The sequence below is a fragment of the Felis catus genome, chromosome D3 (assembly GCF_018350175.1).
Source record: "Felis catus isolate Fca126 chromosome D3, F.catus_Fca126_mat1.0, whole genome shotgun sequence".
NCBI lineage: Eukaryota > Metazoa > Chordata > Mammalia > Carnivora > Felidae > Felis > Felis catus.
This window is the reverse complement of record NC_058379.1, coordinates 35,241,689-35,266,067: the sequence shown is the minus strand read 5'-3', so window position 1 is coordinate 35,266,067 and position 24,379 is coordinate 35,241,689. Positions and strand designations below refer to the sequence as shown.

The 24,379-nt window shown below is 35.2% G+C and overlaps 1 protein-coding gene across 4 annotated transcripts in view; it reads left to right on the top strand.

Annotated features, from left to right (window-relative positions):
• Window positions 1-24,379, top strand: part of ANKRD12 (ankyrin repeat domain 12) — a 128,586-nt gene that overhangs the window by 16,517 nt on the left and 87,690 nt on the right. For all 4 annotated transcript variants that reach the window (XM_023241751.2, XM_045042439.1, XM_011287973.4 and 1 more), the window contains exon 2: window positions 18,730-18,867. In XM_023241751.2, the coding sequence (XP_023097519.2) occupies window positions 18,781-18,867 (87 nt within the window). In that variant the 5' untranslated portion in view covers window positions 18,730-18,780. The remainder of the gene's footprint in view (window positions 1-18,729; window positions 18,868-24,379) is intronic.

The window sequence follows — 24,379 nt, the reverse complement described above, 5'->3', positions numbered from 1 at the left end:
AGGGCAGTATTTCGATATTTTATATGTACCAAGGACTGTGCTAAGATACCGTTTTATTACTTTTTGTAACTTTATCAATTGAGCTTTATCATTTTATAATATAGATGAAGAATTTAGGTAACTTGGATTTTGTTTTCAGTTGTTTTTAATCTAAAGTGGATGTTCTGGGGACTTCTGGACAAATTGCTAGACTGGAAAAGCTCTCTTCCTTTTAACTATATGGAAATGCTAATAAAAATAAAACATAAAAAATACACAGCTGAGTTTGAAAGGTAGAAAGGAGAATTTGCAGGTGCCCAATACGGAAAAAGGACTCCAAGTCAAAATAGGAAACAAAGTGAAGACCTTTCCTATAAAGGAAACAGATACTCCTTAGCCTGTGAGTTTTAATGCGGTGGTGGAGTCAACAGGCCCAGGTGGAGTCAACAGGCCCAGGAATGTCACGGAACTGAGCCCAGACCAGGAAAGGTCTGAATTATTCATGAATGGGGTAAACAAACAAAGTTTGACTACTTGCCTTGGTTTATATTTCCTGATATATTTTCTAACTGTCCTTTTATTTTCAATCTTTTTAGTATTTTTTGTGGTTTCTTTTACGAAGCATATTGCTGAGTCTTATTTTTATCTAGCTTCAAGAGACTCTGTATCTTTTAATTAATGAGTTTAATCCATTTTCATTTATTGTAATAACACATTGGAAATTATTTACATTGTGTTCACTAAACTGCTAGTTATTTTCCACAGTTTTTAAATGTCTCTCACAACATATATGAAGTATATATAACGTATATATAACATATATATCTTCCTCCAAACAAGATGAGCACTTCAGTTGCTTTCTCACTTTCCTCTGGTCTCCTCCTCCACTTCATCTACCACCCTCAGTTTTCCAGTAGCCATGTTGATGTTCTGTTGAATTTTAGTTCTGGATTGTTAGGGGGTATTCTTTAAGCATCCAACTGTCCTTTTTCTTACTTTTTATATAAGAGGTACTTTATTAGGTTATTTAGTTACTCTTACTCCCACATATCACATAGCCTCCTCATAGATTTATTTCAGTTCTTATTTGAGTGCCTATGTAAAAGTAGTTTCAACAGGGTGTTTGTATGTAAACATTCTAAGGTCTTTTTTTGCCTAAAAATATCTTTAGTTAACTCTCACTTTTAAATGATAGATTAATTTGATTACAGATTTTTGGTTCAAAAGTCTTTAACATTTTGAAAGTAATACTACATTATTTTTTTTGCCTCTAATGTTGCTTTTTGGAAGACCTGATATCAATCTGATTTCTTCTGCTGTCTACATGACCTGTAGTTCCTCTCTAGAAGATTTTGAAATTTTTTGTGTGTCTTTTCCAGTTTGTAATGTGTCTGGGTGTAGTTGCTTTTCTGTCTTTTTTTTTTTTTTTTTTTTTTTAATTTTTTAAACGTTTATTTATTTTTGAGACAGAGAGAGACAGAGCATGAACGGGGGAGGGGCAGAGAGAGAGGGAGACACAGAATCGGAAGCAGGCTCCAGGCTTTGAGCCGTCAGCCCAGAGCCCGACACGGGGCTCGAACTCGGACCGCGAGATCGTGACCTGAGCTGAAGTCGGATGCTTAACCGACTGAGCCACCCAGGTGCCCCTGCTTTTCTGTCTTATTTGGCACTTGGATTCATATTGATTCATTCATGCAACAAATACTTATTTATTGGAAATCTGTATGCCAGAATGTATTCCAAAATTTTTAATCTGAGGTATTTCATCTTTTCTTCAATTCTGGAAAATTATTGGTCATTTTTTCAAATATTTTCTCCATTTTTGTATTTCTTTTAAATAGGTCAGTCTGATTTTTTTTTTTTTTTTTTTTTTTTTTTTTTAGTATTTGTTTTTGTGAGAATGCAAGCAGGGGAGGGGCAGAGAGAGGGGGACAGAGAATCTGAAGCAGGCTCTGCCCTAACAGGCTGACAGCAGCAAGCCCCGTGTGGGGCTTGAACTCATGAACTGTGAGGTCATGTCCTGAGCCAAAGTAGGACATTCAACCAACTGAGCCACCCAGGCACCCCTGCATTTTTTTCTTTCAGATAATTTTATTATATGGATTCTGCCACTTCTAACTTCCATATCTCTTAACTTTAATAATTTCCTTTTTTGATTGTTTTTCAAATGTCTTCTTAATGCTTCTGCAGCTGTCCTCTACCTGATCTTCTAGCTCATTAATTCATTCTTTGGCTTATCCATTCTAACATTTATCTAATTTTTATAAATATGTATGAATGTTTACTTCAACTATTATACTTTTCTACTCTGTACTACTTCTTGGTTATGTTTAGTCTTACTGCATAGTCTTACTCTTCTCTCTTCAAGGATTTTGAATGGTTTAAAAAATTCTTCAAATGTCTGTAATGATTTTCAGCTTCTGTATCCCATTTTAGAAAGACCTCCATCTTAAAGATTTTTTTCCTAGTATTTCTGTGGTTTAATTTTTATGTTTATTACCTTGACCCAGATGTCAACATTTTTAATTTATCAAAATTATTCTAAAATTTGTTTGGTGAGAATTGGCAAGATAATTTAGAAAAAAATGATGAGGGACTAAAATTTATTACAAAGCTATACAAAAAAAGTATAGAAAATAAAATCCTCCAAAGCCAAAAACTAAAATAAAACAGTAGTGTATTGCTAGAAGAATGGAAAGACAGAGTATTGAAACAGACTAGAAAGCCCAGAGACAGCCCTGTTCATTGCAGCATTATTTACAACAGCCAAGATATGGAAACAGCTTAAGTGTCCATTGATAAATAAAGATGTGGCATATTACACGTACAATAAAATATTATTCAGCCATAAAAAGAATGAAATCTTGCCATTTGCAACAACATGGATGGCCCTTGAGGGCAGTAGGCTAAGTGAAATAGGTCAGACAAAGACAAATACCATATGATCTCACTTACATATGGAATCTAAAACAAAAACATGAAGCTCATTAGATACAGAGAACAGATTGCTGGTTGTCAGAGGTGGTGAGTGGGGTCTAGGCAAAATGTGAAGGGGGTCAAAGGGTAAGTTGGCTTATAAACAGATGGCTTCACTGGTGAATTTTATCAAACATTCAGAGAAAATTACTACCAGTCCTTCTCAAACTCTTCCACAAAGTAGAACAGGAGGAAACGCTTCCAAAATAATTTCATGGGGCCAGCATTTCCTGATTCCAAAACCAGACCATAAGAAAGTTGCCAGTATCCCTGATGAATGCAAATGCAAAACTTCTCAACAAATATCAGCAAACCAGATTAGCAGTACATTGAAAGGATCATATATAGGATGATCAGATGGGAGTTGTTCCGGGGATATGGGAATGGCTCAACACCCTCTTATCAGTGTGATATAGCACACTGAAAAATGAAGAATAAAAATCATATGATCATCTCAATACATGCAGAAAAAACATTTGATAAAGCTCATCCATTTGTTATAAAAATAAATAAATAAAAACACTTAACAAACCAGGTGTAAATGAAACGTACTTCAACATAATAAAGCCATATGTGACAAGGCCACAGCTAACATCAGATTCAAGAGTGGAAAGTTGAAAGCGTTTCCATTACCATCAGAAGCAAGACAAGGATTGCCCGTTTTAACTTCTTTTATTCAGCACAGTATTGGTAGTCCTAGCCAGAGCAGTTAGGCAAGAAAAAGAAAAGACATCCAAATTGGGAAGGAGGAAGAAAAGTGGTCATGGTAGATGATATAATATTGTATATTGGAAACTCCACCAAAAAACTGTTAGAACTAGTAAATAAATTCAGTAGTGTGATATAAAGTCAATATACAAAATCTGTTGCATTTCTGTAATAAGGAGGTATAAGAGAAATTGGGAAAACAGTCTCATTTACAATTGCATCAAGAAATAATAACCGAAAGGAATTTGCCAAAGAAGTGAAGGCCCTGTATATTGAAAACCAGAAGACATTAATGAAAGCAGTTGAAGATAACACAAATGGAGAGAGATTTTGTGCTGATAGATTAGAGGAATCAGTATTGTTAAAATGTCTATATTATCCAAAGCAGGCTACAGATTCAGTGCAATCCTATCAAAATTCCAGTGCCATTTTTCACAGAAATAGAACAAATTATGAAATTTCTATGGAACCACAAAAGACCTTAATAGCCAAAGTAGTCTTCGGGAGGAACAAAGCTGGAGGCATTATGCTCCCTGATTTCAAACTATATTACAAAGCTGTAGTAATTAAAAACAGTATATTGTTGGCATACAAAGAGGCAGAGAGGTTACTGTAGCAGAATAGAGAACCCAGAAATAAACCCATACTTACGTGGTCAGTTAATCTACAACAGAGGAAGCAACAATATACATGGAGAAAGGATAGTGTCTTCAATAAATGGTAATGGGAAAACTGGACTATCTCATACACAAAAATCCAATCAAAATTAGTCATGAAACCATAAAACTAGAAGAAAACATAGGTGTTAAGTTCCTTGACATAGGTCTTGGCAATGATTTTTTTCAATCTGACACCAAAAATGAAAGCAACAAAAGCAAAGAAATAATTGAGACTACATCAAATTAAAAAGCTTCTGCACAGCAAAGGAAACCATCAACAAAGTGAAGAGGCAACCTACTGAATTGGAGAAAATATTTGTAAATCATTTATCTGATGGGGCTGATATCTAAAAAATCTAAAGAACTTCTACAACTCTAGCAAAAAAGAAAGGCATCCAATTTAAAAATGGTAAGAAGAGGGGCACCTGGGTGGCTCAATCTGTTGAGCAACCAACTGTTGATTTCATCTCAGGTCATGATCCCAGGATTGTGGGATTGAGCTCTGCTTAAGATTCTCTCTTGCCTTCTGCCCCTCACCCTGCTTGCACATGTGCTCTTTCTCTAAAATAAAAAAATAATGGGAAGAAGATCTTGGGGTGCATGGGTGGCTTAGTTGGTTGAGCATCTGACTTCAGCTCAGGTCATGATCTCATGGTTCATGAGCTTGAGCCCTACATCGAGCACTGCTGTCAGTGCAGAGCCCACTTCAGATCCTCTGTCCCCCTCTCTCTCTGCCCCTCCCCCCACCGACGCTATCTTGAAAATAAATAAACATAAAAAAATTGAAAAATGAGAAGAAGATCTGTATACACATTTTTCCAAAGAAGACTTACAGGTTGTCAGCAGTGCATGAAAGGATGTTCAACATCATTAATCATTAGGGAAATACAAATGAAATCCATAATGAGATACCTGTTCACACCTGTTAAGGTGGCTGTTACCAGAAAGATGAGAAATAAGTATTGGTGCGGATGTGGAGAACAGGGAACCTTTTTCATGCACTGTTGGTGGGACTATAAATTGGTACAATTGCTGTGGAAAATAGTATGAAGGTTCCTCAGGAAATTAAAAGAACTATTACATGATCGAACAGTTCTACTTTTTATCTATGCAAAGAAAACAAAACACTCAGAAAGATATATGCACCTTCATGTTTGCTGTAGCATTATTTATAATAGCCAATATATGGAATGTTCATTGGTGAATGGATAAAGAAATTGTGGTATATACTGTAGAAAAGGAAAAATTCTTCCTTTACACCTTAAGGTCTTGTAGCTGGACTAAGAATTAAATTTATGTGGAACAGATTAACAGAAGAAAAAAACTAAAGTTTTATTATGTGCTCATGGGGGTCCCAAAATGAAATGAGATATAAGAAATGACCAAGTCAGGCAGTTTTTATACTTTTTAGACAAAGACAATAAATTTGTGAGGAATTGAGAGGGTGGAGAAAATACATTTGGGAGTTTTAATTAGGAATTCCAAGAGAAATTTGGGCTGAGGTAGGACATTAGTAAAAAGGAACAAGGTTTGTTTCTACAGCTGTCTCAGCATTAAATTCCCTGTCTCTGGTGATAAGGATGCCGTTTTGCTTCTTAGTACACGGAAGGTGCTTTTTGTGTGAGAGAGAAATTTCCTGTGCTCAGGGGGAGAAAAGAGTGTCTAAATGCCCTTGCATTGGCTGTTTTCCAGGTAGCTTCAATTCAAAATAATTGATATGCCATTGTGGTAGATTTGGGGTGGCCTTACCTAAGCCCCTACAATACACACACACGTGTGCACATGTGCACACACAGTATCATTCAGCAATAAAAAAGAATGAAATCTTGTCATTTGCGACAACATGGGTACCCCATGAGGGCAGTTGTGTTAAGTGAAATAAGTCAGACAAAAAGTACCATATGGTCTCTTTTATTTGAGATCTAAAAAACAACAGCAGCAGCAGCAACAACAAAACCAACTTCATAGATACAGAGAACAGATTAGTGGTTGCTAGAGGTGGAGGGTAATCAGTGGGAGAGAGAGGTGAAGAGGGTCAAAAATTAAAAAAAAACACCCAGGAAATAAAAGTCATAAAGATGTAATGTACGGCATAGTTAATACTGTATTGCATATTTGAAAGTCACTAAGTAAATCTTAAAAGTTCTCATAAGGGGCGCCTGGATGGCTCAGTCAGTTAAGCGTCCGGTTTTGGCTCAGGTCATGATCTCATTGTTCGTGGTTTGAGCCCGGCATCCAGCTCTATGCTGGCAGCTCAGAGTCTGAGGCCTGTTTGGATTCTGTGTCTCCCTCTCTGCCTGCCTCTCCCCCACTTGCCCTCTGTCTCTCTCCCCCTCTCTCTCAAAAATAAAAGCATTAAAAAAAATTGTTTTTAAGTTCTCATTATGAGGTAAAAAATTTGTAATGTGCCGTGACAGATGTTAACTAGACTTATTGTGATCATTTCACAGTATTTACAAATCTCAAATCATTACATTTTACACTTGAAACTAATGTAGTGTTACATGTCAATTATACCTCAATAAGAGAATGGTTAAAGTGGTAAATTCTATATTAGGTATATTTAACTACAGGCTAAATTTTATGTATAATTTAAATTATGTGTAATTATATATACATAATTATAATTATTATAATTAAACTACAATTTAAGTTACATATAATTGAATATATATACATAGGTGTACTTCATTTTATTTGTACTTTGCTTTATTGCGCTTTACAGACACTGATTTTTTTTTTTTTTTTTTTTTACAAATTAAATGTGGCAATCCTGCATTAAGCAAGCCTGGCATTGCCATTTTTTCAACAGCATTTGTTCACTTTGTGTCACATTCTGGTAATTCTTGCCATGTATCAACCATTTGCATTATTATATTTGTGATAGTGATCTGTGATCACTGATTACAACACAAAGCTCAGAATATGGTTAGCAGTTTTTAGCAATAAAGTATTTTTTAGTTAAGGTATATCCATTTTTTTAAACTTAATAGGCTACAGTATAGTGTAAACATAACTTTCATGTGCACTGGAAAACCAAAAACTCATTTCATTATGATTTTCACTTTATTGCAGTAGTCTGGAACCAAACCCATAACATCTCTGAGATGCGCGTGTGTGTGTGTGCGCGTGCGCGCAACAAAAATGACAGCATCATTTTTCTTCTTTTACAAAACAATAGAAAAATGATAAATACCACAGTAGAAAGATTGCAAAGGTTACTAACAAAATTCTGAAGAGGAAAAAATGGAGAAATAGTGGCTAAAGTGGGGTGAAAAAGTTTTTGATAGGAGTCCAAGATCTAAGGGATCAGAGTAGGAGATGGGGTATAGACATGAACTTTGAAGAAAACCATGATGGCGGAGGGATATGAGGTAAAGATTAAGGCTGTAAGTGATAAAACTCAATATGAGGTAAAGTGACTGGGAGGGAGGTATGTAGGTGGTTGCAGTAAAAAGGGTAGAGACAATATTGTTCAATGACTCCCTCACCATTAAAATATCTGGGGAACTTTTTTTTTTTTAAATACTTCAGAATAGTTTTAGATTTACAGTAAAATTACAAAGACAGCACAGGGTTCCTATATAATCTTGTATATATACCTCACACCATTTTTCTCTATTAGTGTTTTACATTACCTACCATGGTAGAGTTGTCATAATTGATACACCAATAATGCTATTATTGACATTATTATTAACTAAAATCCATACTTTATTCACATTTCTATATATTTTTTTTACCTCATGTCATTTTTCTGTTCCAAGAATCCCATCCAGGATGCCACATTACATTTAAACATCATGTTGTCTTAAGCTCCTCTTGGCTGTGGTGGTCTCAGACTTCCCTTGTTTTCATGGTCTTGGCCATTTTAAGGAGTACTGGTCAGGCATTTTTGTAGGGTGCCCCACTATTAGAATTTGTCTTATGTTTTTCTTGTGATTAGACTAGGGTTATGTGTTTTTGGAAGGAAGATCACAGAAGTAAAATGCCGTTTTCATTCTATCTCGTCAAGGATACATACTATCAACATGACTTCTCACTGTAGATGCTAACTTTGATCACTTTGCTGAGACAGTATTTTGTTTTTCAGGTTACTCTTTTTTCCCTCTTTTTGTACCATATTCTTTGGTAGGAAGTCACTCTGTGCAGCCCACACTTGAGAACAAAATATCTATATAAACTACCTGGAATTCTTTGTGGCAAATTTGTGTGTTCTCTCCCATTTTTTAATTTGTTCAGTCACTTATATCAGGATGGACACAGATGTTTATACCTTGGGTTATAACCCAGTACTACTTGATTTATTTTTTCTGTTGCTGAAAGTGTTCTGACTTTGCCAGTTGGGACCTCTTTCAGTTGACACCTGTATCCTTTTGACACATTCCCATTGTTCAGTTTATGTATTTATGTACACTTTTTGCAATTGTGAGCACTTTTTCATAGCAATGTAAGAGTCTCCAAACTCATCTTGTATATTTACTATCTCAGCCCCAGAGTCAGCCTTTTTTCTAAGCCCTGGTTTCTTTTATTGGAGTAAGGTACTAGTAACCAAGCTCTTAGTGTTAGGTGTTCTCATTGCTACTGGAGTGTTTGTTGTTGCTTCTGGGCTTGCTAGCTGACATGAGAAGGAAATCTGTGTGTGTAAACTAATTCTCCATATGCATATCTATAAATACTACTGTAGGAAACCATCTGTGTCTACACTAAACTAAACATGAGTTCACATTCTCTCAAACAATAATTCATTACCACATTCCATTCTTCTCCTTACTTGCCTTTCTGCAATCTCCCACTCCAGCAGTGAGAACCATGGCTCCTACCATTCACTCTGCATTTACTCAAGTGTTCATTTCCAGAATACATCATCAGTTGGCCCTTGAACAACACACAGAGGCTAAGGGTGCTGACTCCATGCACAGTTGAAAATCCACACATCACTTTTAACTGCTTAAAAATGTAACAACTAATAGGGAGAACCGCGAGAGAGCATTTTTTACTGCAATGTGCAATTCTTATATAGATGGTTAGTGTGACACAGCATTTTAAGTGGATAGTTGCAGCATGAGCCCACTGTGGTAGCAACAGGATGTGGCTGTGAAATTATTACACTCGTAAAAGATATATGTGCTACAGTTAATTTTATGTAGGTATTAAATACTATATTTTTACATTTGTTTTCATTTTTCTTGACTGCAAATGGTAGTAAATGGTAAAATGTACTAGTATCTGCATATTTTATGAATATAGGAGATATCTAATACTATATATAGCGTGTGTGTATGTATACATATATTTTTTTAAATCTGCATATAAGTGGACCTGCACAGTTCAAACCATGCACAGTTACTACCATTTATGGTAGTAAATGGTAAAATATATTAGTATCTACATATTTTATGCATACAGGAGATACCTAATGCTATATGTACTATATATATACTATATATCTATTGAAAACATCTGCGTATAAGTGGACCTGCGCAGTTCAAACCCATGTTGTTCGAGGCTCAACTGTATGGTGGCTTCAGAATTGTTAACTTATACCACCAGGGGCCACATATAATTCACCATGTTAACCATTTTAAAGTGTACAGTTCAATAGTTTTAGGTATATTCACAATGTTGTGCAACCATCACCATTATCTAACTCTAGAGCATTTTTAATTACCCAAAAAGAAACCATATACCAATTAAGCAGTCACTCCCTCTTTCCCTAGCCCCTTGCAGCCACTAAAGGAATCTTTTTATAAAGTGGTATTTATCTCCCCTCTAAGATATTCTGATTCAGTAGTTCTAAAGATAAAGCTAGGCATCTGTATCTTTAAATAAAAAAAAAAAAAAGCATTCTGGTAGGCAAGTTTGAATTACCGGGTGGCATGAGCCTAAAAGAACAGCATATTTTGAGTAAATTGAAATGTTCTAGAAGCAGTAATGTGAATCAAAGAGCATCTCATCAAAGCTAAAAACAAATGCCAACACATTTGATTGTCTTTAATTTAAAAGTCATTTTAGGCAGGGTTGAAATGAGGGAAAGAAACCATTTTATAAAATGTCAGCTTGTTGCATCTGTGTTTAGATTTCAGTTAACTTTTAATCTGTGTAGTTTGTGTTCATCCATTACTAAGTTTTGGTTTCAGTACTTTGTTCTGTTTATTTTCTCTTGAGTGTTTTTTCCCCCTGCCTTTTTTTTTTTCTTTTTAATACTTCTGCTTATCTTACCCCACTTAGAGGAATGCTTCCCTTCTTCCTGCCACCCATACCTTGGTAAAAGTGTACTCTTTAAGGATGAAAACTAATTGCCAAGTAGGTAATGGAGCTGTAGTAGTAAAGTTAAGCATATCTGATAATTGGGAAAGATTTGCTGACAGACTTTGATACCCTCTGGTGTTTATGAAACCCCTATGAAAGATTTTTAAGTCAGACTTCTAGTTGGAAGATACAGTTACTAGCAGAAAAAAAAAATGTTTAAACCATTGATTTCAAGGGTCCAGTGCTCACTGAATGCTAAAAAACTATGAATTGATCTCAAAGTACAGAGTTTTCTTTGATTCTTGAGTTCTTTGGTTTCTTTGGAGGAACACTTCTGGAGATTTTTTTTTTTTTTTTCTTTTTTTTTTTTTTTTTTGCATTTTATTTTATTTATTTTTTAAATATGAAATTTATTGTCACATTGGTTTCCATACAACACCCAGTGCTCATCCCAACCGTTGCCCTCCTCAATACCCATCACCCACCCACCCTCCCTCCCACCCCCCATCAACCCTCAGTTTGTTCTCAGTTTTTAAGAGTCTCTTATGTTTTGGCTCCCTCCCTCTCTAACCTTTTTTTTTTTTTTTTCCTTCCCCTCCCCCATGGTCTTCTGTTAAGTTTCTCAGGATCCACAGAAGAGTGAAAACATATGGTATCTGTCTTTCTCTGTATGGCTTATTTCACTTAGCATCACACTCTCCAGTTCCATCCACGTTGCTACAAAAGGCCAGATTCAGTCTTTCTCATTGCCAAGTAGTATTCCATTATATATATAAACCACAATTTCTTTATCCATTCACCAGTTGATGGACATTTAGGCTCTTTCCATAATTTGGCTGTTGTTGAGAGTGCTGCTATAAACATTGGGGTACAAGTTCCCCTATGCATCAGCACTCCTGTATCCTTTGGGTAAATTCCTAGCAGTGCTATTGCTGGGTCATAGGGTAGATCTATTTTTAATTCTTTGAGGAACCTCCACACTGTTTTCCAGAGCAGCTGCACTCACACTTTATGTAATCTTTATGTCCATAGCATAACAACTTTACAAATTCTGTTATCTACTCCTGTCTCCAAAGTTCTCTTCTAGCCATCCTGCCAACTGGAGGTGTTTTTTCCTCTTGTCCCTTTCTTGCATACAGTCTACCAGAGTCTTGTCTTCTTGAATTTTTTCCTTAACCCTCCCTTCTGTTGTCATGTTGAATAGCTTTTCCCTACAGATTGGTCCCAAGGTTTATTTCCTTCTTGATTACTTTTTCAGAGCATTTTCTCCACAAAGATTGGCCTCTTCCTATAAGCGATTTTGTATCCTGTGATAGGAAGATAAAGTTCTCCAAATTATTAGCCTTAGGATGAAGAGTAAGTCATAAAAAAGAGCAACTTACTAATATTTCCTGAAGAATCAGTTTTGTTATACTAAGACATCTGTCAAGCAAGACTTGGCATCACTGCAGTTACCTCCACTTTCAAGAAGGGTGGTTATCCGTCTTAAATACAGAGAACAAACTGAAAGTTGCTGGAGGGGTCATTGGGTGGGGGGATAGACTAAATGGGTAATGGGCATTAAGCAGGGCACTTGTTGGGTGTTACATGTAAGTGATGAATCACTATATTCTCCTGAAACCATTATTACACTATATGTTAACTAGCTTGGATTTAAATTAAAAAAAAAAAAAAAGGAGAATGCTTATATGTATCACTGTTCTTGTCTGGAGTTAGCTGTGTTGTTTCAATCTGCTGTTCTTGTTATTAAATTATAACTTAGCATTAGTTTACTCACGTTGCTACTTATTAAATTAGTTACAGTTGCTGGGTTAAACTTTACATTTTGGGTAGTGATACTCATTTTTGTCAGCAAGTTTTGAAAATTTCCAATAACTGGATGTTTTAGATACATATGCATGTGTCCCCCCCAAAATGAATTGTGCATTGTGTCCCCAAAAATGAGTTGGTCAGATTCCTTTTGCTAAAGCAAATGCACATATAATCCAAGAAAGTTTGCTTATAGAATACTTTTTCTACTAGGAAGAAGGATTAGGTAAGGTGGATGGATGGTAGGATCTTTTTTTATCACCTTACATATGTCAAGAGATTTAAAATACAATAGTTTTCTTCCAGTTATGTGATCCCTACTCCCACCCCAGCATCAAAAGCAGGTTTTAGAGATCCCAGTGAAGGAGGCTTTGAAAAATCCAGTTTGGAAAATACTGTTTAAAGTTCTACTTAAATGTAAAGGATTATGTAAAACTTAGGTCATTTCCTACTTATAATCTAAAAGAATATAAACTGTGGTTTGCAAGCTTCCATTACGACTATTTTAAACTGAAAAATCTAGGGGCACTTGGGTGGCTCAGTCGGTTAAGCTTTTGACTCTTGATTTTGGTTTAGGTCATGATTCCAGGGTTGTGCTGCATGTGGAACCTACTTAAGGTTCTCCCTCTGCCCCTCTCCCCCATTCATGTGTACACATAGTTGCTCTCTTTAAAAAAAAAAAAAAAAATCTACAGAGGGCAGTAACTGACGAAGCAATAAATTTTCTATCTAGAATGGGAGAGAAAAATAAACTTCCAGAGAAGACATTGTTAAAGATGAGAAGAAACTAATAGTTGCTGCACATACTTCCCAGAAAAATGGAAACAGATCAAAGAAAAGAAAGCTATGGAGCATTTATGGCATAAGTAATAATCAGTAGAACAAAATACATATGATACCAGTGTTTGAATGCTCTTTAGGATCAATCTTGTAAGTTAAAATACTCTCACGAAGAGTTATCCTGTGAAAAAAGGAAATGACAGTTAAAATTTTTTTAATGAGACTCTCAGGCTGCCTGATGTGAATTTTTAAATGAAGATGGTACTTCACACATCTGCATGCATGCATGTTATGTATATATATGGTTTAATATGATCAAGAAATCTCCTGTCTTAAATAAACAGAGCGAATCATTTTCTAATGAGATTTTTTTATAATATCAGTTCAAATACTAATTTAAGTTGGTTTTTTAACTTTCCTAATGATGAAGAACCACTGGGATACTTGTTAAAAGTACAAATTCCTGGCTCCATTTCAAACCTACTAAATCTGTATTTTGATAAGCACTCCAGGAGTTTTTTTTGTTTTTGTTTTTGTTTTTAATCAAGTAGGACTACATCAAACTAAAAGCCTTTTGCACAGCAAAGGTAGCAATGAAAAGGCAGCCTGTAGAATGGGAGAAAATACATGCAAGCCATACATCTGGTAAGGGAATAATATCCAAAATATATAAGGAACTCCTACAACTCAGTAGCAAACAAACTCAATTTAAAAATGGCCAAAGGACCTGAACGTTTTTCCAAAGAAGACCTACGAATGGCCAAGTGTATGTAAAGGTGCTCAACATCACTAATCATTAGGGAACTGCACATCAAAGCCATGATGAGATCTCACCTCACACCTGTTAGGATGGCTGTTAACAAAAAAGCAAGAGATAGCAAGTATTGGTGACAGTATGGTGGAAAAGGTCCCTTGTACACTCTTGGGAATGTAAATTGGTGCAGCCACTATGGAAAACAGCATGGAGGTTCCTCAGAAAATTAAAAATAGAACTGCTGTCTGATCCAGCAATCCCACTTTTAGGTATATATCTAAAGGAAATGAAATCAGTGTCTCAAAGTGGTATCTGTAGTCCGATGTGTGTGTTGCAGCATTAGTCATGATAGCCAAGTATAGAATCAACCTTAGTGTCTGTTGATGGATAAATGAATAAAGAAGATGCAATCTTCATATTTACAATGGAATATTATTCAATCATTAAAAAAAGGAAATCCTCCCATTTGTGTCAACATGGATAAACTTAAAGGACATTATGCTAAGTGACATAAGCCAGACACGGATAAATATTGTATGATCTCACTTATATGTGTAATCTAAAAATGAACTCATGGAAACAGAGAGTAGAATGGTGGTTGCTAGGAGCTGAGGACTGGGGGAATGGGGAGATGTATATAGCATGGTGACTAGTTCATAATAATGTATACTTGAAATTTGCCAAGAATATAGATCTTAAGTGTTCTTACAACACACACACAGATAAAATTAGGTGTCATGATAGATGTTTTAATTAGCTTGGTTGTGGTAATCATTTCACAGTATATATATCAAATTACCACATTGTACACCTTAAATATAAATAGTTTTTGTCAGTTATATCTCAGTAAAGCCAGTGGGGGAAAGATAATGAGGTGTGATGAGAGTGCACATTCTTTCCTCCCTGTTGATCTTAGGAGACAAAGCTTTCGAGTTCTGTTCTATTACTGGGAGTTGTTTGCCATTGATGAGTATGAAGTTTTATCAAATGCTTTTTCTGTGTCTGTTGAGACTATCAGTTGGCTTTTAGTCTGTTAATACAGTGAATTGCACAGATTGATTTTCACACATTAAGCTGACTTTGAATTACTAGGATAAATCCCAGTTGGTCATGATGGATTGTCCTTTTTATATATAGTTGGGTTTAATTTGCTAGTATTTTTATTGAGGATTTTTTTTGGCATATGATCATGAGATATTATATGGATCTGTAGTTTTCTTATAAAAGACTTACTCTGACTTTTGTACCAGGGTATTGATGGCCTGCCTTATAAAATATGTTCCTGCTTCTTTCATCTTTCAGGAGAGGGTATGTAGAATTAGCATTATTTCTTCTTTACATGTTCTGTGAAATTCACCGCTGAAGCCACCTGGGCTTAGAGTCTTCTTTGTTTTTAAATATGAAATCAATTTCTTTAATAAATATTGAGCCACTGAGATTGCTTCCTTCAGTGAGCTGTGGTAGTTTGTGCCTTTCAAGAAATTTGTTTCACTTAATTTGTTGAATTTATTTGTGTAAAGTTGTTGATAATATTCCCTTATTACCCCTTCATGTGATTGTAGGATCTGTAGGGATGCTCTCCTTTTATTGCTGATTTTGGTAGGTCTTCTCTCTTAAATCTAATTTGTCTTACCAGAGATGGCAAATTTTAAAATTTTTTTTATGTATTTATTTATTTTTAAAGAACCAGTTTTCAGTCTTACTGATTCTTCTTTATTTTTAAATTTGGATATATTCCTGTTATCTTTCTATATTTGATTCTGGTTTAATTTCTTCATAATGTGAAAACAAAATTTATATGATTTTAATTACTTTAAATTTATTAATGTTTGTTTTTGACTCATGACATGGCCTATCTCAGTAAAATTCTGTGTGCCCTTGAAAAGAATGTATATTCTTTTGTTGGATACATTTTTATACAAATGTCAGTTAGATCCAGTTGATTTGAATTGATGGCGTTTTTCAGTTCTTTTATATATGCTTGTTGATTTTCTGTCTTACTGAGAGTAGTTGAAGCCTAAACTATAAGTATGAATTTGTCTATTTCTCCTGTCAGTTTTATCAATTTTTGCTACCTGTAGTTTGAAGCTCTGTTGTAATTGCATATACATTTAGTGAGCTGATCCTTTTATCAGTGTGTAATAAGTAAAGTTCTTTGAGAACTGTTTTGTCTGATATTAATGTAGTTACCCCCAATGTTCCTTTGATTAGTGTTTGCATGGCATATCTTTTTCCGTTCTTTTACTTTTTAACCTACCTATAGAATTACATATGAATGAATTTCTTGTTAATAGCTCATAGTATAGTCATTTTCCCCCTGTTTGATGGTCTGTTTTTTTTCTTTTTCAGTTTTCCTATTTGTTTGTTTGTATCTTTATTTCCAGCATAGTTAACGCATGCAGTGTTACAGTAGTTTCAGGTATACAATCTGACAGTTTTTTTAAATTGGTGTGTTTAGTCCATCTGCATTTCATATCATTATTGGTATGTTTGGATTAGGTCTATCATTGTTTTGTTTGTTCCTTCTGTTTTTCATTCTTCAGTTTTTCTTTTACTGCTTCTATTGGGTTATTTTTACATTTTAAAATATTCCATTTTAATTTACCTAGTGTGATTTTGATTATCCTGTGTATAATTGTATTGGTTGATCTGGCTTTACATTATATATTGAGGTCACAGAACCATGTATTAAATGCTTAATATTAGTTGATTGAAGTAATATTTTTGGAATCTAATTTTGGTTTTTATTCTGAAGTTTTCCAAATAAGGTGATTGAAAGATAATGTAAGCTTTTCCTAACATATAGTCTATTAATATATTATATTGCTGTGTATGGTTTTTTAAAATATTTGTTTATTTTGAAGAGCAAGAAAGAGAGCAGGAGATGGGCAGAGAGTGAAAGAGACAATCCCAAGCAGACTCCATGCTGTCAGCGCAGAGCCCGACACAGGGCCTGATCCCATGAACTGTGAGATCATGACTTAAGCCAAAATAAAGAGTCAGATGCTTATTAACCAGCTGAGCCACTCAGGTGCCCCTCTATCTGAAATATTCTTAAAAAAATATTCATGACACTCCTTCATTCACCAATAATGTGCTTTGCTTGATCTACAAAGTGCTTTATCTTTATAAATCTCACCTAGACTAATGCCTGGTGATATTATGTAGATCCATTTTGCTTTTGAGTCAGAATTCTTCTGATTATATATGACTCCTAATTTTAACTGTAAGCTTTACACAGGGCTAGTTTTGAGGACAGTGCTATGTTTAAGTGATTCTGTTTATATGGTATCAGTTGAAACAGTTGCATGATCCCAAAGTAAACTCTGCCTGGTGTGTAGTATCAAAAAAGTTTCCTTATTCAAGTTTATTTCCTCCTCTATAAAAGATTTGAACTATTTGAACTCTGGCAGTTTTTTTCTGTTGGAATGTAGTCTGATTTGGCTATGTTTGGATTAATTTAATCTAATTTTGATAATTTACAAGCCAACTCAGTTCATTTAGGTGACTTTGGGTTTTGTTTCTATTGAAATCAAATATTTTAAATCACCAACAGAACAATTCGAAGAACACAGAAGATCTTACTAATCCTCTGTTTAATAATTCACTTAGATGCTAGAATGTAGCTTTACTTAGACCTATAATATTCATCTATAGGAAATTTATAGCATGAAAACTAAAAATTACGCTGGTCTGTTCTGTTTATTGTTGTGGTCCAAGTCTTGCTTCTGTTGGCCAGCAACCTCAGTTTAGCTCAGTAGTATACAGTAGAGCTCTCTGTGATAATAGGAATGTATCTGTATTGTACAGTAGTTACTTTAATTTTAGTTAATTTAACTTTCAGCAGCCACATGTAGCTCGTAGGTCATCAGATGGCAGTACTGGTCTAGTCTCATGACTTCCCTTTTTTTTTTTTTTTTTTTGTAATTTTTTCTAATCTTTATTTTTGAGAGACAGACAGAGTCAGAGTATGAGCAGGGGAGGGGCAGAGAGAGAGGGAGACACAGAATCCGAAGCAGGCTCTAGGCTCTGAGCTGTCAGCACAGAGCCTGATGCGGGGCTCGAACTCATGAACCGTGAGATCATGACCTGAGCCACTCAGGTGCCGTGACTTCCCTTTTTATATTTAAAACTCCCTGCTTGGAATTTTTTTGGGGGGTCTAAAATGTAAGCTTAGGCTTCTATCAGGGTCCTTGACCTATTGCAGAGCAGGAGACAGAAAACTGAACAAGTTAGAAAGAAAGTGATATATGACATAATTACAGTATGGTAGGAATTCAGTCAATGAATAGATTGATAAAGTGACTGTGTAGAGATGTCTAGGAGTTCTGTGAAGGAAAATAAACACTTCCAAGAATTTTAACTTGGAACGGTTTCATAAATATAATCTAAAATGGTAAAATTGCCAACCAGACCTATCCAATTCTTGGTTGGGTCTTCAGAAGTAAATTCCAGACCAATACTGAACTACCAGAGAATCTGTTCAACTTTCTACCTTTAGAGACAGGCTGAAATGACAAACCCTTTGCCACTGCTTTCACTTCTGCTGCTTGTGGTTAACTGGAAAACTGGAGATTAGGTATTAGTCTAGAGAAGGTGGAAAAAAATATAAAGGTAGTTCTCTTTTCTTCTTTTCAGTGACAAATTGAATGGACTTAAACAAGAGAACTTTAGAAGCTCAAATTCTTAAATGAAACCTTACTTTAGGACTTACAAAGAGAATAACAAGTTACATTAACTGTGGTGTATACCTTTAAGTAGGTTTTTACTGCAGATGTATACAAATAACCCTCCTATGTCCATTCTTTACAGATCCAGGATGAGAAGACTGACAAAAGAAGAAGCTAGCTGAACAGCTATAAGATGCCCAAATCTGGGTTCACAAAACCAGTTCAGAGTGAAAATTCTGACAGTGACAGCAATATGGTAGAAAAACCATATGGAAGAAAGGTATATGATTATCTTAAAGATGGGTTGACTCTTTTGGAACTGGGAAAAAACTCCCCATTGGTAATTTTAGTAATTACCCATAAAATAAAAACAGTTGGATGCCAGTTAAATCCAAACCATTTATCTAATTCCTTTAAAATTAAATTGGATTCCTGGGATAAGATTGTTTTTCATTCCCTGAGATAACACATTTACTAATATGGCATATTTACTTACGAAATAATCATTGAGAGGGGGTGAAAAAAAAAATCCAAGACATCACAGTCATTTGGCATTTCTTTCTCCACTTCCTGACCCCCAGTATCAAAACACATACACGGTAGCAGTTCCATTTTCCTTGTCTTTAGCCTTGGATAAATTTATATGACTTTTCTAGCCTCAGTGTATCTCTCTGTATTGGAAGACAAGACTGCTTTATAGAATTGCTGTGACAATGAAATGGCATCAGTATGGTGCCTAATGCAATGCTTGTTACATAATATATGCTCAGTAAATGTTAACAGTTTTTGTTGTTTATTGTTAGTGATTGGCAACGACCTGTGATTGTCTTTTAACATCTATCCTTCTTCACTCCTATTTAATTTAGGCTCTCAGAACCTTCATTTAGACTTCTGCAATTGTCTCCTAACTGGTCTCACTGTTCTTAGTCTCTTCTGTAGTTAATTTTACACAGTATCTCTTTTTTTAAGCTTATTTATTAATTTTAAGAGAGAGCACATGTGCACATGCATCAGTAGGAGTGGAGCAGAGAGAGAATCCCAAGCCGGCTCTGCACTGTATTGCAGAGCCTGGTATGGGGCTTGATCTGACAAACCGTGAGATCATGACCTGAGATGAAATCAAGAGTCGGATGCTTAACCGACTGAGCTACCCAGGCGCCCCATTACACATTATTTTTTAATTTTTCTTTTTGGTGTTGTGTTTTGTTTTGTTTTTCCTTTTTATGTCTTTTCTTCCCCCTTAGTCTTTTTTTTTGTTGTTGAAGAACATCTGAAATGGTTCCAGTTTTTGGCAAAAAAGAATAGAGCTGTGATGAACATTGTATACAAACACTGTTTTTAATAGCTTTATTGAGGTGTAATTTATATACCCTAAATTTCACTCATTTAGTGTATGATCCAGTGATTTTTAGTAAATTTATAGAGTTGTGCAGCCATCATCACAATCCAGTTTACACCATTTACATCATTGCTAAAAGAGCCTCATGCCCATTGCATTCAGTCCCTATTCCCACACCAACCCCAGGCAACCCCAAATCTGCTTTCAAAATCAGGAATTTTAAGTTTCCAGACTTTGTTCTTTTCTAAAACCATTTTGACTGTTTAAGGTACTTTGCATTTCCATTTAAATTTGAAGAAATTTTCTACAAAAAAGCCTGCTGGGATTTTTATAGGGATTTTATTGAGTAGATCCATTTGGATAGTATTGACATCCTAACAGTATGTCTTCCAGTTTATCACTAGAGAATATCTCTCTGTTTATTTAAACCTTCAGTTTCCATCAGCAATACTTTGTAGTTTTTAGTGTACAAATCTTGAGCTCTTCTTGCTAAATTATTAGTGTTTTATTCTTTGGGATGCTATTGTAGTTAATTTTATTTTGGATTTTTCATTGCTAGTATATATAAATATAAATGATTTGTATGTAGGGATTTTCTATTCCATGATCTTACTGAACTCATTTATTGGTTCTAAAAGTTTATGGATACCTTAAGATTTTCTACATATGGAATCATGTCAACTCCACATGAAGATAATTTTACTTCTTTTCCAGTATGGGTACTTTGATTTTTTTTCGTACCTGATTGCCCTGGCAATCTTTGCCTTTTGATTAAAGTGATTACTCCATTTACATTTAACATAATTATTTATAGGGTTAGACTTATATCTTCCATTTTGTTCTGTGTTCTTATGTTTCATATTTTTTTTGTTTTTCTTCCTTCTGTGCTCCCTTTTTAAGTTTTTTTTTAATATTTACTTTTGAGAGAGAAGGAGACAGAACTCAAGTGGGGGAGGGGCAGAGAGCAAGAGAGGGAGACACAGAATCCAAAGCAGGCTTTAGGCTCCAAGCTATCAGCACAGAGCCCGATGTGGGGCTCAAACCCACGAACCATGAGATCATAATCTCAGCGGAAATTGGACACAACCAACTGAGCCACCCAGACACCCCTAATTTTAAATATTAATTTTTTTTTTAACGTTTATTTATTTTTGAGACAGGGAGAGACAGAGCATGAACAGGGGAGGGTCAGAGAGAGGGTGACACAGAATATGAAGCAGGCTCCAGGCTCTGAGCTGTCAGCACAGAGCCCGATGCGGGGCTAGAACTCACGGACCGCGAGATCATGACCTGAGCTGAAGTCGGCCGCCTAACCGACTGAGCCACCCAGGCGCCCTAAATATTTTTTAATATACTATTTAAATTTATTATTTTTTAAACTGTGTTTCTTAAATTGTAATCTTAAGATGTTGATCTGTCGTTTATACTGTGCATCTAAGTAATATAAATAGTGACTTAATTCAGTAAAATATAGCAACTTAGTTCCTGTATAGCTCCATTTCCTCCACTTTTTTCGTGTATCTATGTATCTATACATGGATTCATCAACATTTGTTACCAATTCAATAACAGACTATTATAATTTTATACAATTTTATCTTTGAAAAAAATAAGAGGAGAAATACATATTCATACAATTCTTTTTTACCTATAAATTTGCCAGGTTTGTCAGTCTTAATTTCTTCTTTTTATAGACTCAAGTTATTGTTTGGTTGTCATGTTCTTAACTAAGAATTTTAGCATTTACTGTAAGATCTTCAGCCATGATTCTTTAAGTCTTCATTGATCTAGGAATATCTTGATTCTCCATATTTTAAAAACAAAATTGTTGAAATATAATTCACATACCGTATTTAAAGTGTATATAATTCAGTAGTTTTTAGTATATTTACAGAGTTGTGCAGTCATCTCCACTGTTGATTTTAGAACATTTTCATTCAAAAGAGAAACATTATGTACCCATCAGTAATCATTTCTCATTCTGTCCCCAACTCCCACAGCTAGGCAGCCACCAGTCCTTTCTGTCTGTATAGAATTGCCTATTCTGGATGTTTCATACAAATGGAATTATATAATATGTGGTTTTTGTTGACTGCTTGCTTTATTTTCAAAGGGCAGTGTTGTTGGATATAGATTTCTTGACTTTTTTTTCTTTTAGTAGATTGAATGTCACTCTACTACTTTCTTGCTTTAACTGTTTCTGATAAGAAGTCAGCTATTAATTGTTTTGTACCTTTGTCACAATGAATTTTTTTCACTGCTTCTCTCTCTTTGTCATGTGCTTAGGATTCTCCCTTGTGTTTATCCTTTTTGGAGTTAGTTGAGTTTCTTCGATCTGTAGATTTAAGGTTTTCATGAAACTTGTAATATTTAATTTACTGATTTTCTCTATATATACATATGTGTGTGTGTATTTTTGCCATCTCACATCTGCTGTTGAACATATCTAATATATTTGTAGTTATTTTGCCTTTCATTTTTTTTTGTGAGCATGTGAGTGGGGGAGGGGGAGAGAGAGAGAACAAGACAGAGAATCTGAATCAGGCTCCAGGCTCCGTGCTGTCAGCACAGAGCCGAAGCAGGGTGTGAACTCCAAACCGAGAGATCACGACCTGAGCTGAAGTCGGGACACTTAACTGACTGAGCCACCTAGGCGCCCTGTTACTTTGCTTTTCAAATCCATTATTTCCATTTGGCTCTTTCTGTGATTTTTCCTTACTGATATTATTTAAGTCATTATTGTCATACTTAAAATTTTTAAACATTGTTTTATTTTTCTTTATAATAACTTTCAAATCTAGTATATGGGCTTACTCAGAGAAATTTCTCTTGAATACTTTTTTCCTTGCTTTTTTGTATGTCTTAATTTTTATTGAAAACTGGACAATTTAGGTCATATACTGTAGCAGTTCTACAGTTTTGGGTGCTCATTATTTCCCACCTGAACCTTGTAATTGTTGCTAAGTTGGTTTTTTGTTTGTTTGGTTTGTTTTGTTTTTTGGGTTTTTTTTGTTTGTTTGTTTTTTGAGTAAAATGTTAGGAGTTTGCAGTATTTGTCACAACCACTGGTATCCATTTTTTTTCTTTTTATATTTTAGTCTTGCTTCCACAGAGGTACCCCTGTGTCTGTATAAATTAGTCAGCAGCCATTGATTGGTCAGGAGTTGTACTCAAACACCATGAGCCAGTCAGATTTCCACCTTCTACAGGCACACTTGCCTGTGTTGGGGAGTGCATTCAATGTTAGGGCATTTTTCAAATCTGTCCTGGCATTTACTTTTTGTTGGGCTCACCTGGGTCTTGCTGTGCTTGTGTGCAGTCAACTAATGATATGTAGAGGATATGGACCCTCTCAGATTTCCTCTGCATGTACACATAATCTCCCTGTCAGTGAGAGATGCATGGAGAGCTTAGCCCTTCTCCGATCTTTCCCATTGATCTTCTCCTCTCAGCCAGGGATGTGTGTCAGTCTTATCTGGCACACCCTGTGGCTCTCTCATTTCTGTAATCTCCCTGTTAAATTTCTTGCTTATTCACCGGCTTGATGCTCTTCTGCAGCAGGATCACAACCTTAGGCTAATAAGATGTATGTTTTTTGCCCCCTCCAATCATTTCCTACCCTCTTTGCTATTTTTAGAAACAGTGCATCTGGATAGGCTTTTTACACCTTCTTTGCCAATTCGAGTTGACACACTCTGGCAGCAGAGATGCTGCTTTTCTTGCCAGCCCCACCCTGGTAGCACTTCATGCAAACTAAGCATCAGCCAGGGAATGTGAGAGCATTCCCCAGGCAAAAATGCCAAAGACACTCACTGTTCTTGTCCATAGTTCAGCAGTTTTTCTTGAGGGGAAAAAAAAAAAATGCTTCTCAATTTGTTGTTTGCTTTTTTTCAGTTTTGGGAGCCTTAAGGTGGTTGTTTTTGACAATTTTGTCTAGATTTATAGTTGTTTCTTGGGGAGGTAAGTTGCTAATACCTTTATTCCTCCATAGACGATTTTCCCCAAATGATATTTTAATTTGCCAAATGTGACAAATCATAAGCAAAGTATTTTTACTATTCCTTTTATTTAACAAATCTTACATTGGATTCCTATTGTGTTATATATTCTTTTATGACACTTGGAATAAAACAGTGAGTGGTTAAGCCGTGATTTAAGTCTTCATGAAGACTCTAAACTCGAACACTCTTCCTGTTTGTCTGAATGTTTTGCTCTCAGGACCCCTTCAGTGTAACTAAAGATCCCAAAGAGCTTTTTTATATGTGGGTATATCTGTTGATATTTACAATATCAGAAATTGAAACTGAGAAAAACTTTAGATTTTTTTTTAACTGGTTTAAAAAATACATATGTGTATGTTTACCCACATAGTATATTTTTATGGAAAATAACTATATGTTCCAAGACAAAAACTATTAGTGAGAAGAGTGTCATTGGTTTTGCACGTATCTTT